This window comes from Cricetulus griseus, chromosome 8, assembly GCF_003668045.3.
Source record: "Cricetulus griseus strain 17A/GY chromosome 8, alternate assembly CriGri-PICRH-1.0, whole genome shotgun sequence".
In the NCBI taxonomy this organism is placed as follows: domain Eukaryota; kingdom Metazoa; phylum Chordata; class Mammalia; order Rodentia; family Cricetidae; genus Cricetulus; species Cricetulus griseus.
In genome coordinates, this window is record NC_048601.1 from 6,787,895 (window position 1) to 6,806,884 (window position 18,990).

Here is an 18,990-nt window from a genome sequence, read left to right on the forward strand (position 1 = left end):
GGCAGCACTGGGTGGTCTCAGCAGGTTGTTTTTATAGAGCTATTTCTTTATATGTGTATATAACAACAAAGGAGAGGAGGGTGTGAATTAGGGATGGAGAGTTGAGAGGGGTAGGAGGGGGAGGAGAAATGATGTAATTATGTTTTTGTTAGGTTAAAGTAAATATTTTAAAAGAGAGCCAATGGAGGGGGGAGGCAAAAATTAACTATTAAAAATTAATCCTAATAACAATTTTATTTTTTAAAAGGACCTTGAATTTCCAGTCCTCCAGCCCATACCTGCTGGGTGTGGGGACTATAGGCCCACACCACCCTACATTGTTTATTTGTTGCTAAGCATCCATCGCAGGGCTTCACTCACTCTAGGCAATGGCACCAACTGAGTTCGAGCCCCACCGTGGGGCTCTGCTTTCTCTTAGAACATAGGTGTCTGGTTCATTTCGTGTGCTGACCTCACGACCCAGCAGCTTCTCTCAGCTCGCATGTTTATCCTATTAGTAAAGTCTTTGTTATTGCCTGCATGCGTGATCTTTCATCTCTGTTACTGCCACAGGCATCTCTTCTTCAAATATTTCCCCCACAGTTTATCTCTGTTTTTGATGCTCAGTTAAAAGTTTCTTCATTTCTTCATTAATGTATAGTGTTCCTTCGATTGCTAGACAAGCCAAATTTTCAACTGTGGTTCACTGAAATATTTGGGCATTTCATTACTATCTCTAATTGAATCTGGGATTCTGGAATATTATTGACAAAGACTAAAAGTGACTGCAACAAGAATTAACTTCCTTCTCTCTACGGCCTCCTGTTTGCAAATATCCTCCAGGGATCTCTTCTTACTGTGGGCATTCTGACACTATATCTCTTCTAAACTGTAGCTCATAAAGATTTGTGGCAAGAGTATCTGCCAATTCCTGGAAATATTTTGATTTCCTATGTCTCTGTCCCCTTCCCCACAAACTGTAAACACTGGCTGCTTCCTATACCGTGTTAATAAGCAGAAATCCAATTTTCCTAAGTATTTCTTCAGTGATATAATTCATTATAGTGGCGAAAAGGCTTTACCTATTGAGGCCAAAGGATTTAATTTGTGATACTATCTTAACATGGTGATAGTGTTTTATGAAAATGAACCTGAACTGGGTGGAAGGAAATATTTTGTAACCCGTGTTATCAGAAAAATTCAGAGATAACACCATTTTTATAATAGGCATTGGCTCACTTACGGTTTAAAAATTATTCTTGTGAAGAATTGCAAAAGGTATATATAGACACAAGGAATGTCAGCTTAGAGATACCAAGATACTCTGCCCTTCTGCTGGGGTTGTGACCGAAGGCCAGGATTGCCTGTGGCTTGACTACGCAGCTTCTAATAGATTAGGAGAAGATGTCATCCCTGAGTCAGGCAAGCCTCCTCCACAGGCACAAGGGCACCCTCTTCTCCGCCATGTCTTCCAAAGAACTCCTCGATTCCTTGGATTCTTTTGATGCAAGAGAAGATGACATATTTCTCGTTTCCTACCCAAAATCTGGTGAGTTTTTTCTAAAGTGTACTTACTGTAAGATGCAAAAGTGCAGTAAAACAAATAGAACAATTGTTTCTATAGCATCTTTATTTATCAGAAGTTTTATTCCAAAGTGGGGGGACATGTTGTTTAGGAATTTAAATTTTTTTAATTTAAAAAATTCAGCTAAAATCATTGAAGCTCTGCAGAGCTTCCCTTTTCATTCAATTTATGAAGATACGTAAGTGTTGATATATCTTATGTAATACGAAAAATAGCTTATACAAATTCCCATCGTGTCTTTGGCCAGTCGTTGTGATGACTAAACAGCCTTTGTTCAGTTTACACTCAGTGGTCCATAGCCTTTTTAATCTGCTCTAGAAGAGCAGTGCTTTCCTTACTAAAAATTTTACTTCAGAATCGCTCCCTACATAGTTGTACACACATGGGCACTAGCTACTATAAGGAATCGGTTCTATGCTAACTTTGTTTTGTTATGTGATGTCCAGTTGCCTGCTACTATTTCCAGAATAATGGTCACATGGAGATGTTGGCTACAGGGTAACCAGTTCAACAGCTAGCCGCCACACAGCCTTTGAGTTGTGCACTGTACTCATTAGTTAAACCAAGAGGTCATCACTGTGGGAAAAATCAAAGTGCACATGGATCAGAGGTTTTTTTGAAAACACACACACACACACACACACACACACACACACCCCTCTTAACTCCAGTTCGGGGATTCTGATGGCCTCTTCTGCCCGTGCAGACACCAGATACACATGCATACCTGCAGGTAAAGCACTCACACTTGTAAAATAAATAAATCTAAAAAACAAAAGAAGCAAACAAAAAACAAAAAACAAAACCTTTGTAAAGTACACTTAACATAAAACCTGTAAAGCAAATCAGAATGCTATTTAGACTCTGAATATTTACTCAGCTGTAAAGCTGTGGCTATTGCACCTCACAGAAAGCACAATGAAATAGTGGACACTAGCATTAGCCCAGTTTAGTGTCCTTAGGGAAGCAGTCTTCACCACTCCCTCCTGCTAGCTTTCATTTTTCTGCTGCAAAATTGAAACATGGCATCATTTGCTTCACTGAAGTGTCGAGTTGTTTTCTTGGCTGGGCACATGGGTGTGGGAAGTCCCGTGGAAGAGCACTTTCGTAGCCCCAATGAGGTACTGAGCTCAACCCCCTGCATCAGAAACAAACACACAAACATTGGACCAACGAGACTGCTCTATGGGTAAAACCCTTGTACAAACCTGGCAGTCTGAATTTGATCCAGAGAACACAGATAAAGGAGGAAGACAGAACCAACTCTAAGAAGTTGTCTTCAGACCTTCGTGTGCATTCTGTGACATTCGCTCCCCTACATCATTAGAAATTACAATAATAACAAATACAGTTTAAAACAATGCCATCACCATCCCCTCAAAAAAACCAAAACCAAAACACAGCCCATGTTGTTCTTTCCAGATTCTAGGGTGGCAGCCTTTTAGCTCTCTGAGTGTAACAGACATTTATGATTTCATACTTGGTTTGCATAACTACTATTGTATGCACACAGAGAGCTCTGTGTCTGTCTTGAAGGGGTAAATGGGGAGGTGAACACGTGGGGAGATAGAAAAGGGAGACTTGTGTCTGTGGGGGATTGTTGGGAAGGCGGAAGTTAGTCTATAATATAAAGGAGAAGGCTCTTGGCTTCATGGGACTCTGGGAATTACACTAAAAAACATGTATGTGAGTTGGTGATTTGAAGGTTCTAGAAATGAGTAATAAATTATTTTATACCAAGGAATCAGCAAGCACCCCTTTCACTCTTGTAACAGGATTCTACTCAAAACAAGTTAGCGTCTCATCAGGCTGCAGGGGCGTCATAGTCACGACCGCTGATTACAGTCACGTTTGCCTGGCTCTCACAATGTGCTCATGCTCTACACTCGTTTCCTCAGCTGTGCCATTTCATTAAAGCTGCATTTCATCTTCTGTTTGTGCGAAGGAACCCACTGGGTGGCGGAAGTCATTGAGAACATCCCCGGTGCTGGAATCACTCTCACATACCCTATTGAATGGGGAGACATTTCTAAGTTAGAGGAGCTGAAAACAGTGGCTAAGCGAAGGGTTATCCCCACACACCTGAGCTATGAAATGACTCCTGTGTCTGTGAAACAGAAGAAATGTAAGGTAAGCCCTGAACTCAGTGTGCGGCCTTGGGAATGATGAACTATTTCTTCCCTCTAAAGATTCCTTTTCTTTTTATTTTATGTGTATGTGTGAGTGCCTTCAGTGTGTGTGTGTGTGTGTGTGTGTGTGTGTGTGTGTGTGTGAGTGCCTTCAGTGTGTGTGTGTGTGTGTGTGTGTGTGTGTGTGTGTGTGTGTGTGTGTGTGTGTGCCTTCAGGTGTGTGTGTGTGTGTGTGTGTGTGTGCCTTCAGGTGTGTGTGTGTGTGTGTGTGTGTGTGTGTGTCTACATGCAGTGGCTTTGGAGTCCCAAAGAGAGCATCGGATCTCCTAGAACTGGAGTCACAGACAGTTGTGAGCCACCATGCAGGTGCTAGGAACTGAGCCCAGATTCTCTGTAAGAGCAGCCAGGGCTCTAACCACTGAGCAATCCCTCCAGCTCCAGGTTCTTGGATTCTTGCCATGTCATGGGGCTTGATGGCCTCAAAGCAAGTCCCACTTATATTTATTTTATTTTTTCTAGGAAAAATTATTATAATAATAAATGCTAAAGGATTATTTTCTCAAGACATTATTATTAATTCATAGGTTATTATTTTTAAAGCCAACTATAATTTAAAAGATCATTTTCCATCTCCATGATTTTCTTTTTCCCATTTATATTTTCATGGGGGGATTTTTTTTTTTTTGTATGATAAAGGGATGAAGACACCATGCTCATAGGTCACATATAACAAATATTTTCAGTTTGGTTAAAACATATCTACACAGGAAAAAAAAAAACACTAGATGCAAATAGCTCAACAAATAAAGTGAATTTCTAGTGTACAGCATTCAGCATTAGCATTCAGTTTAATCTTTTAACAAATTTCTGCATAAGGAACAGTTAGATAAGAAATAAACTGCAAGAATAATAATGTCTGGAAATCAGAGACGAGACACGAAGCCTCCTCCAACCATGCCAGCCATTTTCTAACCACACAAACAAAAACAAGGCTCCTGTGGCACATGAAGGCACAGGGAAGAGTCTCCTATGACTGTCATTCTGTGACCACCGCCCTGTGTGCCCCACTCCTACACAAACAAAGGTAAACAACCAGCAGGAGCAGAGCCGAAGGGCTTTGCCCTCTGTCTGTCTGTCAGGATAGGGAAGCTTAACTCAATTACATTTTTGAAACTCAATGAACCGTTTTCCTTTCTAACAGGCCGTTCCTGAGACAGAGAGAGGGGGAGGGATGCAAAGAGAGAAAGGCAGTCAGATGCTCTCCTCTTCCATGCCTGGATTAAATGCAAAACCCAGAGAGGGAGGGGGGAGACATGGGAAACAGAGGGGAGGAAGGAGGGGGATGAGGAGAGGGAGGGGCGAGATACACACACACACACACACACACACACACACACACACACACACACACACGGGGGGGGGGCAGGGGGAGGGACAGAGGAAGAATTAAATCCAGCAACTAATGTCATTCTTAAAGCAATCACCACCAGCCAGGAGGTTGTGTGTCTGTCACACACATGACACATGTGGGTCACAGGCCACTTAAGAGCCCAAAGCTCAGACAGGTGCTTCTTAACCTCCACAGTGATGGTTCAGCCTTAAGGCACAGCCCTTCCTAAAGGCCCTCATGCGAACCAAGCTTCTTCCCTCAGGTCTGCTCTCCAGAAGATAGAATAATAAAGTGACTCAGCAAATACTCTCTTATCGAAGTCAGCGCATGTCCCCTGGCTGTCCACTGACGCACAAGGTGAACATCTTGTTCCTATCAGCAGAGGTAATGCTGCATATAACTGGAATATGGGCCTCCTGAATGGGCTTGTAGATTAGTCCCGAAGGCCCGAGAGTCAGCCAAGCTTCCCCAGCCCAAGCGGGGCCGGCTCTTCCCCCTAAATGTCCCCTGAAACATTTCACTTTCACTCCATTTCTGTTGTTTTTATTTTATTTTATGTGTATCGGTGTTTTGCTTGCATGCATGTCTGTGCACCACTTGTGAAGCTGGTGTGTGTGGTAGGAGGGCAGAAGGGGGCGTTGGGGAGGTACAGACAGCTGTATTCTTTTCTTCTTGATCTGGTTTTCCCCCTTCCCTTTGTGCTAGGTAAATCCCTGGCATGGAATTTATATTGTGTAACTCATTTATATTGCTTAATAATGATTTTATTTTTAGTGTGTGTGTGTGTGTGTGTGTGTGTGTGTGTGTGTGTGTGTACACACACACTCGTGTGAGTACAGGGGTCCATGGACGCCTATGACATTGATCCCTCTGGATCTGGGATGACAGGTGGTTGTGAGCTGCACAGTATGGGTGCTGGGAGCTGAACCCGGGTCATCGGGAAGAACAGGCAAGGGCTCTTAATCACTAAGGTATCTCTCCAGCCCATCATGACACTTTAGTTACTGTCCCCTTGCTTGCCTCTCCCAGAGTACTACACTGCCTTTCCTTTATAGTCCCTAACTTCCTCCAGTGATTCTCCAGGTTTCTTGGCTGACTCTGATGTCTACAATAGTGGATTTCATTACGTTCCTGAGTAGATGACACAGACATACCTTTAACACTGGAGTGGCTTCTCCGGAAGCTCGATACTCTGCCCAAACGACTACTTCTATTGATCAGTACAGGCTTAAACCTTTGCTACTTTATCCCATCTTGTCCATGCAATGGAGTTTTAGAAGTGAGTTCACCAAGCCTTGGAGTTCTGTGGTTCTGCTCTGGAAACCTGGCACAGTAAGAGGAGGCCCAAGGCCTATCAGATTGCTCGGTGTCATTTTTGCTAGAGAGGATTGTGGGTGTGGCTGGGTAAACGTGGCTCTTCATTCCTGAACACATTGACCTTTACACATCTCTCCATTTATGAGGAGCCAGGCACTATCCATGTGGCCCATACAACATCTGGACTATGAACACGCTACTAAAAGATAACAATGTATTAAAAGTGACTCAACAAATTCTGTCTTATCTAGGTAAATTGTGTCTGTCCCAGTTGCCAATGAAAAACACAAGAACATCTCGTTCTTAACTTGTATGATGTTGACTGCAATCAGAAGTGCTCCATTATCCAGCTTCCGTTGCTTTCAGTGGGAGCTTCTCCCCTGTTCCTTTGTAGTACTGTCTTAGAACTCCTACCATGCTCCATTGTCAAGAGCACATTTAATTGTCTCTTCCCTCAGCCTACTATACGCTGAGAGAGAGCTCGAATCATTTCCAGCTTGCTCGTTGTTGCATTCCTTGGGACTGGGTCACTGCATATCACCTGGTCCACAGCACACGCGGAACACACGTTGCTTCAGTGAATTGTGGTTGCTGTTTTCCTAGACACTGGAAGTGAATCTCAGATGCTCTGCTGTGCAAGGAAGTAAATTGTCAAAAACAATAGTTATTCCTATTTAAAAAAAATAGAGTTCGTGAAAAGTCTTGCTGCATGCAAATGTTTTCTAACATATAGATGAGCAAAAAGTAGTTTTGCCTGGCAATCAATACGGACTTTCCCATGCCTGGCCCTAGCAAACAGGACCACACTTAGCAAACTGATTCAGAAAGATGTCCACTGGGCTGTGAGCAGCATTGTCTGCTGGGGGCTGGTTAGAGACCCAGAAAGCCCAGCCACCTCTGCGACCTCTGGGATCAAAGTCTGCTTGTCACATTCATCATGGGTGATTCTTATTGTGCACACTAGACCCAGAGACAGAAACCTAATAGTCTTGTCATCAGCTACGGCTATTAAAAAAATAAGAAGGTAGAATTTGTATAGGTGAGTTTTAGCTCCAACTTTCTTTTGAGAAACACGTTGTGTTGTGGTTATTTTCATCCTAGAACACATTGTTTGCGTGTTTCAACAGATTGTGTACATCGTCAGGGATCCGAAGGATACAGCGGTGTCTCTGTTCCACTACTACAGAGACAACCCCAACCTCCCATCCCCTGACACGTGGCCTTCGTTTTTAGAGCTGTTCCTCAAAGGAGAAGGTAGCTACAACATTTTTTAAACATCATTTAAAAAAATTGTGTTTATTTACTTGTGTGTGTTCATGCATGCGTGTGTGTGTGTGTGTGTGTGTGTGTGTGTGCGTGTGTGTGTGCGCGCGCGTGCGTGTTTGCGTGTGTGTGCACATGCCTATGAGAATTCCAGAATACTTGTGAGTGTGTACGCATGCACACTGGTTTGCAGAGTTCTGAGGAGAATGCGAGGTGTCTGGCTACTCAATCCCTACCTTTTCCCCTTGAGGCAGGTTCTGTCACTGAACTCGGAGCTGGGCTGTCTGGTAGGGATTATAGACATCCTCCAGTGTCCACCCCAGCTGTGCTGACATCACAGACTTGCACTTGCGCACACTCAGCTCTCTTGTAACTTGGATGCTGGGATTTGAACTCAGATCCTGGATTTGTGCTGTAAGTGTTTGTATCTACTGAGCCATCTCCCAACTCTGACAATCATCTTTAAAAAATCATTATATACACTGATCTTTCTCACTCAAAATGAAATCGAGCTCCAGACCTTTGGTGGGTCGTGAGTGGAGGCTTCTGCATGTGCACTGAAGAGAGCATCCTTGTTTCTTCTAAGCAAATTCTTAATTACTTCACAGTCATTTTTATACCTCTGGGGATGAGCATGTTTACAAGTGAGTTATAATATCTTCAAAGTAGAGATTAATTCTTTATAAGAATTTATTTTTTTCATGTACCACTAGTTTTTTCCTGTGAAGTAGTTGTGCACTGAGTAGCGGGGAGTTAGGAACCCTGGAAACTATCATGAACAAAGGAAATACATGTGTGCACACACACGCTCCCTGGGAAATGAGTACACAGATCCTGAGCAAATTGATTTCATGAATTGACAAAGCCTCCCAGGGCACATTGGTTCTGCCACCCTGTGCCATCATTTAGTTCATCCCCCCACCCGACTCAGTGGTGTGGGGGCACCTTAAAAAGTCTTAATACTTAAACATTAAATATAGTACATCAAGATATTAGGAGACATGAGTTTAAAATGATGAAGGCTTGGAGGACTCAATCTCTTTGCGGGGGGTGGGGGTTCCTGCAAGCCTTTTCTAGTTATACACTTAATGAGCAACTTTTACTTAAAGAATAAAGGGCAGAGAATTGGCAGTCTAAAAATCTGGAATATCTGCCTTTCTGCTAATTCCCCACCCCCACCCCATCCTGGGTTACTTAACCTAGGTTAAGGAATTTATTTACATATTACTTTCTTGAGTTTTTAATAAAATTAGTGTTTGAGATTTTCATACCTGTAAACAATGTGGTTAGGTCAAATCCAGGCCCCGTTTCTCCCCCTTTTCTTCCCATTATCTCTCCCCACCTTCCCTTCCCAATCTTATTTACTCTTCTTTTAACCCACTGGGCCCTACCTGTGCAATACTGCCAGCACTAAGTGAACACCGTAGGTCTTTGATCTGACAAGTTTGCTGGCAGATCATTCATCTTTTACTAGTTGGTTTCAGCGAGGCCACAGCCCCTGTAGTCTTACCCTGAGATCTGCCTGTGACCCCTGCTGGAGGCACAGAGGACTATACTAGACACATGCCATTTCAACTCGTTCTTCAGATATAGTTTTCTCCTCAATGAATGGCACACATTTAGCAGACAAGTACTTTACATGATTCAAACAGGCACCTCATCTTTGTGTCACCCCCACAACCTCCCAAGAACAATGAAGGCTATGACATCCTAATGCTGGCCCCAGGCTCATAAACCCCACGAAGTCACACACCTTTTAACTCTTATCATTCACTGGGTTCTTCCCATGTGACAGAGATGCCTAGCTAAGTGCTAGGCAAATATTGTCTCATTTCACCCTAACCAGAACCTGGTGTGGTAGACGCTATTATCATCATTTTACAACTCCCAGGAGTGACAGACCCGGCAGGCTAAAGAACTCACATACAGAGACAAGAGCCACGATTTAATGTTTATTCCAAAATCTTTCTCCCTACCCTGGTGCCATGGTGTGTACAGCCTAAAAACCCACCTGATTGTGATCATCCTCTAAATATTTAAGGATGGTTAGTTAGCCTCTCTCTGCCTCCAGTCCATCTTTGGAAGAAGCGGAGTCTAAACACACAATTCCTTTTCCAGGACAGACCCCGAGTCTGCTTTTTCTCAAGACAGGAAATGGTATTTTTTTTTTTGTTCCCATCTTGCACATCATAGCTCCCTCTCCTCTCTGCGTCCTGTGTCCCAACCTGCTCAAGTCCTTATCATGACCCAGCACCCGGAGGGGACACACCTAGGTGTTACACCCGTGACCTGTAAGGGGTGTTTGAAGGGCTCTGAAGAGCGCCACCTGCTTTGCTGTACATGGGATAGAAGAAAGAATGAGTGACTGAAGTGGGAGACATGGCATCCGGGTCTTGTCTGCACTTCTTTTGTGTGGCTTTGGACAAGTTCCAAAGCTTCTTAGATATCTATCCTTCACTTCCAAAACAAGACTGACAAAATGGCGCACCTTACAGGACTTTGCAGAGTTTCAAGTTAGTTAACGGCTGCAATCCACGGCCGAAGTCCACTCAGCTAGTCTACTAGACACAGGAGACTTTCAAGTAGTTTCACACCAGGCAGATGTGTATCCAAGGATGTTATTTCATAAGGAAGGTGCTATAATATCCTGGGCTGGTCTTCACGTGTATACTCAGCTCCTAGTTACATAAAAAAAAAAAAAAAACAATAGAGTAGAGTGATGCAGATAGACATTTTTGGAATCATCTAATTTGCCTTCTGGGTAGTAGCTTGTCGAGTTAAACAATAACTGTAGTATGCTCTGGTGATATCAGGTCACATTAATAGCTCAATCAAACTAATACCTTAATGTTGAGCATGGTTTTTCTACCTCTCGCTCCCTCTCAAACCCTGGGTTAGGGTTGTGTGCTTTCAGGGTCCTCCATTGCAGAAAGTATTGCTTTATAGTACAATGCTGTATTTTCAGAGTGATTTGTAGAAACTAGAACCTAAGACATGCATTATAATTGGTGCTGGGCAGAAGGCAGAAACAGCTGGTGCAGAGAATAGAGCAGTAAGGTAATGCATGTAGGTGGGTGGGAAGCCTTGGAGCCACAGGTTGGAAGCCCATGTCCCGAGTCTAAATACCGAGTGGCATAAAGTCCTCTCGCAGCAACTGGAGAGAGAGAAGATGAAGTGGTTTGCTTCAATGCTGTGTGGCTCTTTCTTCTTCTTTAGTCTACTGAAATAAGCATTAAGGTAGCAGGGGAACATTGCCAAGGAGACAGTTGAGTGAGCCAATGAGGAGAAGAAATCAAAGGCAGAAAGGACGGGTAGAGAACAGTGGGAGCTGTCGGGTAAAGCCATTACAGCTGCTGGCAAGACAGGGGTGACGCAGATGGTTGTGACAGACGGTCAGTGTCCTCAGTGGCATCCGCTGACAGACCAGGTTGATGGAAGACTGAGATCGGGAGGGAAATGTGGGCTACTCAAAGGATATAACGTCTCAAAAAACCCTGCCTAGTGATTGTAAACACGAGGTGGGTGCAGAAAGCAGTTCCCCCAAAGGAGGATTTGTCTTGACTTTAGAAGCTAAATTTTCTTTACAATGAAGCTCTATCAGCAACTTGGAAAATGAGGCTTGCGATTTAAAAGTTAACTCAGTTTGTCACTTGAGAATTCATAGCAGTTTGAGGACTCTCTGCATACAGTTGTGATATACTTCCGTGTGCTAGCCAGGAAGGCACTGGCAGCATCCACATTCTTCCTTTCAGCTGGCCTCCGTCCATTTGGAGAAGGGTGGAATATAAATTCATCTGCGATGAATAGAACAGCTGCCTTTCATACAGCTCTAAAATTCATTCTCAAATTCGTTTTGCAATTCATTTCTTCCTGAAAGAGCCCTAATGGACCAGGTTGATTACATTTAACCAGAGGCCATGACTCTGAGTCTTCTGTGATCCCTGGCGGCAGGATGCAGACTTCTCTGACAGTCCCAAGGCCTCTGTAGCATCCACAGCTGTGCCAGTGACATGATACGGGGCCTAGGCTGTGGGTAGGAGGTAGCCGGTGCAGGTTGACTTTAGGCTGAGACCCTGGCCTAGGCTGTGGGTAGGAGGTAGCTGGTGCAGGTTGACTTTAGGCTGAGACCCTGCTGGTGTAAGATTATCCTTTGTTCCTTAAGGCTGTATGAGAGAAAAATCAGTCTTCCTTCCATAGGTAGTTGAGTCTAGGAAAGGTGCAGCCATTCTTAGAAAAGCAACCATCTACTGCTACTGTGGTCATTTGGGCAATTCTGAGATAAGCTATTGGATAAGACTCTAAAAAGGCCTGACACACTGATAAGGAAAAGCAAGGCAACTCTTTGAGGAGTTTACTATCACCCACATAGTGTCTGAGGTAGAAGGTCAACTCCATAATAACAACATAAGAGTCCCAGAACTTCCTGGTCTAAAAATACATAACAAAATAAGTCAGACTCAGAAGGACAAACACCACGTGTTTTCTCTCACATGTGGAATCTAGATTTCAGTGTGTGTGTGTGTGTGTGTGTGTGTGTGTGTGTGTGTGTGTACACCAAATAATAACACTGTGCATGTATGAAAATGTCACGATGAAACTCATGATTGTGATGATGAGTGAATTAATAAAGAGAAACGTGTGTGCAGGATTATTATTTGTTTCCTCGGGAACTGAAATCACCAAAATTGCAGTTAGTTTTTGAGTTAATTATATTGCAGTTATATTATATATAATTAATTGCAAGCTTTCATGTTGAAAACATCACATGCAGTGACTAGCTGGCACCAAGGGTTCTTCACTCATGCTTGCAAAGTAGAGTGACCCGATGGCTTGCTGAGTAGAGAGTGACACCCCAGCACCTTTGACTCTGAGGGGGCCAGCCAGAGTTGGAGTTTGGGGTGGTAATGACATCTGGAAGGGGGCTTTTAAACTTACTCTGCTTTGTGTATCATGGTTCCAATGAGCTGATGTCCTGAGATAAGGGCATGCTTTCCGTCCTAATCATCACTGCTAAAAAGGTTACACCCAACAGTATTTTACTTTTGAGCCTTGAGAATTTTTCAAGGCTGCCATTTGACAACAAAATAAAGAGATAATAGCAGTTGCAGATAAATTCCTAAAGCTGAACTGTTTAGTCTTAAACTAAGTTGAATAGAGTATTTTTAAAATTTATTATGTTTTTAATTTAGTTTAAAATTTTAGACAATTTAAACAGTGTAAGAGCCTTTTAGAAGAAGAAGAAGAAGAAGAAGAAGAAGAAGAAGAAGAAGAAGAAGAAGAAGAAGAAGAAGAAGTTTAAAAACTGGGTGTGATAGCTTGTAATCTCGGCACTTAAGAGTCTGAGGAGGAAGGATTACTGTGAGTCTCAGAACTACCCCTGGCTACAGTGAGAGCATGACTCAAGGAAAAAGTTTTAAAAACCCTTGTGATAAAACCTGGAATTATGAATGTCACTTTAAATAAAGAAAATGACTGATCCTTAATGTTTCCTTAGAGAAGCTTAAAAAGTCCAGAATATAAATATTGAGAAAAACATATGGTTTGACTTCACTGCTACTTTTCATGGTGATAAAAAAATATTTACTAGAAATAAGAAAATGAAATGCTGAGAGTATGGTGAAAAGGTGTGGCCAGCGGCACCTCCTCACAACAGGCACCTGTGAGGAATGAGTGAGATGGGCTCTGCTGGCCGGTCTCACTCCAGGGTGAGGGGCACTGCTCTGGTTGACCACTTTGCTGAGGTAGGAAGAAGCAGGATGTGGGGCGGAGCCTTCACTGTGAGCAGTGACACCATAATGCCCTTCTCTTTTCTCTTCCAGTTGTGTACGGTTCCTGGTTTGACCATGTTTTGAGCTGGGAAAAGCACAAAAATGATAAAAACGTCCTGTTCCTATTCTATGAAGAAATGAAGGAAGTAAGTCTTCTCCACCAGCCTCTGCTGAAAGCAAATTAAGCTAAAAGTCAGGGGATGAAAACTGAAGTGTGGTAGCTTTAATCCTAGCTCTTGGAGACAGAGGCAGGCAGATCTCTGTGAGTTTGAGGCCAGCCCGATCTACACATCGTGAAATCCTGCTGAATACAAACAAACAAATGATTGATGAATTGGCTTTCAAATTTGAAGGAGTGAATTCCATATTCAGATGAGAGGCATACTTACTTTCCTGAATTTTCTTACTGCTCAGGATTTAGTTAAGACCATAAAGAAGATGACTGCTTTCCTTGGCATCAGTGTGGATGACACTGAGATGAGTAAGATCGCTCAGAATACATCGTTCAGTGAAATGAAAAGTAATGCAGTTAAAGAAAATTGCGATCCCAATCACACCGTCTGTGCCCTCACGTCCGACAGGAACCTGGTGTTCAGAAAAGGTAAGTGGAGAGGAGATGGCTGCATCCGGGCTTGCACTGGGCAGTGCATTTGGCTCTCAGTTTCTGTAGATTCTTTCCTCACCTGGAAGTCAGCCATGAAGACTGAAAATATTTGAAAGAAAGTAATTGTCACCATACTGAGTATGTGCAGACTTTTGTTAGCATGGTTTCCTAAACAGTAGCAAGTAACCACTACGACCGTGGCGTTGGGATCGTAATAAGTAAAGTAGAAATGATTAATGGGAAAGGGAGAATTTCATAGTTTATATGCAGGTTTTACATAAGCAGAGGTTAAATGATACTTTATATAAGCAATGTGCATCTCAGAATGTTGGTGGCAGAGAATTCTGGTGTAGGCGGAATTTCTCTGTGCCACTGCAGCTGGCTCCTAATTATAAATGCTCAGCTGATAGCTCAGGCTTGTTACTAGCTAACTCTTACCTTTTAGATTAATCCGTTCTTTTTAATCTATCCTCTGCCACGTGGGGGTGCCTTTTCTTGGTACAGCATGCTCATCTCCTGCTTCCCCTGCATCTGCCTGGTGGCTCCTCTGACTCTGCCCTTCTTCCCAGCATTCATTCTGGCCCCCAGTCCTGCCCAGCTATCTGTCAATCAGCTTTTTCCTAACAATGAGAGCAACACATCTTCACAGTGTACAGAAGGATTATTCCACAGCATCCTGGAACCAATCTCGGTGCCCAGAAGGATGATGCTGGTTGTACTTCAAGCTCTCTTTGGCCTTTGTATTCTCCATTTCTTCCTAACGGACCTTACATTGCTTATGTGCATAGGAATACAAGAAACGGAATTAAGTTCGCCCCAGCAATCCTTCAAGTTAAAAGCAAGTATGGAATATCTGGATGTAGGATTTTTTAAAGATTTATGTGTAAGAGTATTCTGTCTGCATGTGGATCTATACAATGTGGACTCAGTGCCCAAGGAGGCCAGAAGGCGGCATTGGATCCCCTAAGAGTAGAGTTAAACAGTTGGTTGTAGACACTGAGAACTGAATCCAGGTCCTTTGTGAGAGTAGCCAGTGCTCTTCACCTCTGAGCAATCTCTATGGCCCCTAAAACTTTTGAAATATGTAAGTTTTATCCATATATAGGAGAAATGTTTTACAACTTATAAAGGCAAAATGTTTTGTACGTATGTATGCATACATGCATGATTCTTACTAGAAAGCCAATGTTTATTTCCCTTCTTTGGCCCAACTAAATATAATCCCCCCCACACACACACAGCAAATATTTGCCAACTCACGTGTAAAACAGATATTCGCTTAACTTTGCAAATTTTCTATTGTTGTAGTTCAGTCTTATTATGCAGAGTCACAAAACCAAGGCTTAGAAAGGAGCCAAGCATTCGACTCAAGTAAATATTAACAAGCTATTAATTCTGGAATTAATGCACAAATATTAGTACAGCATCTCTTTTCCAAAAGTTCAATGCACAATGGTAATAGCATGAGCAACTGTGACTAGGGCTGTGTAGAGAGTCAAGCTCCCGAGTAACCCCATGGAGACTTTTATTAGTTATGAAATCTCAGCCTATAGTTTAGGCTTGCTCATGACTAGTTCTTACAACTTAAATTAACCAATTTCTATTCATCTACAAACTTTTACACGGCTCGGTTACCTTTACTCTGTACTACCCACCCTGCTTCCTCCGCATGTGGCTGGACACTCCGCCTTTCTTCCTCTCCGAGTCCTCTCTGTCCCCAGAAGTGCTGCCTAACCTCTGCCTGCCTAGCTAATGGCCACTCAGCCCTTTTGTAAACCAGCCAGGGTGACACATCTTCACACAGTGTAAAGGAATGTTCTGCCACCACTGTGGGCAGAGGGTGTAGGGCAGGGTCATGAATGTCCAGTAAAGGAGGGGAGCTACCACTAGGTCTGGGACTGGAAGTTTGAGAAAGTGACGGGCGAGGAATGCTTTCCAGGGAGAGCCAGCGGCAGAGAGGAGTCAGAGGCACAGCGGTCACAGAGCCCATCCTAGAAGACGAGGGCCGCTGTGCCTCAGTGGGACATGCATGAAGCAGAGTTCCGGAGATGAGAGGATGGTGACACCAGGGAGCTTAAACTTCACAGAAGCCCTGCCCTCCCCTCCCCTCCTCTCCCCTCCTCTCCTCTCTACTCCCCTGCCCTGCCCTCTCCCCTCCCCTCCACTCCCCTGCCCTGCCCTCTCCCCTCCACTCCACTCCTCCTTCCCCTCCCCTCCCCTCTCCCCTCCTCTCCACTCTTCCCTTTTCCTTCTTTCTTCTCCCCAAACTCTTTTTTTCTGGTTGAAGAAGGGACATGACACAAACAGGCTGATGTGTTAAACAGTGGCAGAGGCAGGTGTAAACACCATCACAAGATGGCAGAGGCAGGTGTAAACACCATCACAAGATGGCAGAGGCGGGTGTAAACAAACACTATTACAAGAATTGGCAGTGGGGCAGAAGAACTGAACAAGACACTGATAAACTGTTAGGTGAGACACGTGGTGAGTCAGCCCTGGGCCAGTGACAGGAGTCAGTCAGGGAGCCATCTGAGAGAGAGCCAAGAGCTAGTGGCACCGATGACAGAAGATGGCTCTCAGGGGATGTCAATACCCAAGAGAATGAAGCAGTCCGAGGGAGCCAAGAAAGACATGGACCCGAATTAGTCAGAAAGCTGAGGCCATACATAGGGACCTGTCAATTGTTGGTGAGCTCTGAGAGTTTCCACAGGAGTGAGGATGGGAAGGGTGGACAAGAGAGAGAGAAGTGAAGGCCGCTCTGCTCCTGGTGTGAGAATGCAGAGCAAGAGGACCACGCGGTAGTTAGAGAGAGGCGGGATTCTGGAGAGGAGACGAAGAGGGGACAGACAGACTCAGAGGAGGGTGTGTATAAGCAAGGCAAAAGAGCAAAGAGGAGAGCGGGGAGGAGGCTGTGTAAATACGGGAGTGAGAAGGAGGCAGCCCTGAGGTCTCATAGCCATGTATTTTATTACTCTGCCCTTGAGAGTCCTGTGCACAAAGCAATCACTGGTCTCAAACCCCACCCCATAAACATGGGCGACACTCCTGAGGTGGTCATCCGCCCCTGCCTCCCTAACCTGCCATAGTTGTAACCCTGGCAAACATCCCCAGGTGAAACCCCACCATCTGTAACTAACAGCACCTGAGTCCCACCATGTGTGTTTTCCTTGTGTTAGATGTAAACATGGAAGACTAGCTCCTACTGGACACATGCACTGATGTAAAACACTTGCACAATAAAGTAAATAAACCTTTAAAAGAACAGCAGCAGCAATAACAAAACCCAAAATATACGTGGCGATCAACTTTTAGTCCATACGCCGTAGTTTTCTGAGTTCAGATTCCTGATGTCTACCTTAATATAATCTCAGGATATTGATTTTTCATGCAGGTGGCATGGTGGCTCACATCTTTAATACCAGCACTGTAAAGGCAGATTTGAGGCTAGCCTGATCCATATAATATGTGTGTTCCAAGTCGACCGGAACTATATAATATAACCCTGTCTAAAAAACCAATCCTATAGTATCAGTGTGTTTCAATAAATACACAGAACGTGAAAAAAGAATCCATCCTTTGAATATAATGCATTTCTTTTCTGTGGGTAACATTGTCCAGCATGCAATCCAATCATGTCAGCCATGTGTTTTCTTAGCACAGGATGGTAGATGCCTAGCTCTTGGTTACATACAAAGAGTACATTATAGTCCCCGTCTTGAAAGGGTTTGTGAGATGATTGGAATCAAAAGATCACAGAGAACAAGTGTGGAGATAAAATAATGAGCCATCGGCCCTAAGACATGGAGACCCCAGGGATGGAGCCTGAGCCCCAAGTTTGACAAGGGGAGAATAATGGGAGCGAGAAAATTGTGAGGGGTCGAGAAACACAACTTTTCCCATTAGGAGGGTCTGGCAGACCATATACACTTAGCACCAAGGTCTTATATTGAAAACTGGTATTTATGTGTCCAATTCTCCACTGTTTTATAGAAAAACTTTTATAGAAAAAGGTTTCTGAAAATAAGGTGAGCTACCCATCTCTAGGAGGATTCAAAACTCAGTTTCTTCTATGCAAGCACCCAGAGTGATGAACGCAGAGCCACACCGCACCCACGTTGCCTCATTTACTATGCTTTTGCCACTGTAATGTTCTTGCATAGTCCAATAAAAATATGTCTACATATTTTAAATCTTCCTCTAAATAAGTAGTTATAAACTGTAGAAATTACTATACAACCAGCACAGTGCTAATTAGAAACACCAAATAAGCAAGGGAAAAACCGTCCCCCAACGGCTCCCATGTGATTGCAGAGCTGACAGGTCTCCCCTGTGAGTGCAGTGGTTTAGGTTGATTCTTGCCTGATAGATTTCACGTGTTTCCAGGAGTGGTGGGTGACTGGATAAACTACTTCACTCCGAAGCAGAAGAGTGTCTTTGATGAACTATTCAGAGAGAAGATGAAACACAGCGATGTGGGCAGATGCCTGGAGGAGTATGGAACACAGATGGGACACGAAGTCGATTTCCATTCTCTGCAGCGCAGTGCCTAGAAAACGTGTAAATATTCTTTACGTTGTGGAAAGCAGATATTTCTTTCCACGAGAAACACATACATCAAGAACGTGTCAAAACTGGCACTCATGAGAGACTATTACCACCGTGTTTGGTGACAGTAGAGAATTATTAATAAAAGGAGGCATAAAATTCTTCAAGAGCTGAACTCTGTATCCATTTCCCATGTGTTCAGTAAGGGGTAGCTCCTGCTCAGGGGTAGCTCCTGTTCAGAAAGAGCATGTTACTGTAAATCCTCCACAAACTGTACTGGTGTGGAAAAGACCAGAAGGGTTAGTCACATAACCCAGAAAATTCTATTGTTTGCCTATTTAGACAAGTATGGCCTGTATCTCAATGTTTTTGTTTCAACATTTCCAAGTGTCCGTGAGAAATACTTTCCC

At 43.6% G+C, this 18,990-nt stretch overlaps 1 protein-coding gene across 1 annotated transcript; it reads left to right on the forward strand.

Annotated features, from left to right (window-relative positions):
• The first annotated feature begins 1,383 nt into the window (after positions 1 to 1,383).
• On the forward strand, positions 1,384 to 18,585 carry LOC100772845 (sulfotransferase 1C2). Its single transcript, XM_027430159.2, has 6 exons — positions 1,384 to 1,528; positions 3,510 to 3,694; positions 7,528 to 7,654; positions 13,483 to 13,577; positions 13,846 to 14,032; positions 18,419 to 18,585. The coding sequence occupies exons 1-6, from the start codon at positions 1,384 to 1,386 to the stop codon at positions 18,583 to 18,585; spliced, it is 906 nt and encodes a 301-aa protein (XP_027285960.1).
• Positions 18,586 to 18,990: the final 405 nt, after the last annotated feature.

Excerpts from the sequence above, each read along its gene's own strand:
- LOC100772845 (XM_027430159.2), top strand. The coding sequence starts at position 1,384 with ATGTCATCCCTGAGTCAGGCAAGCCTCCTCCACAGGCACAAGGGCACC. Across the intron at positions 1,529-3,509 it reads CGTTTCCTACCCAAAATCTG|GAACCCACTGGGTGGCGGAA; the intron begins GTGAGTTTTTTC and ends GTTTGTGCGAAG. Across the intron at positions 3,695-7,527 it reads TGAAACAGAAGAAATGTAAG|ATTGTGTACATCGTCAGGGA; the intron begins GTAAGCCCTGAA and ends GTGTTTCAACAG.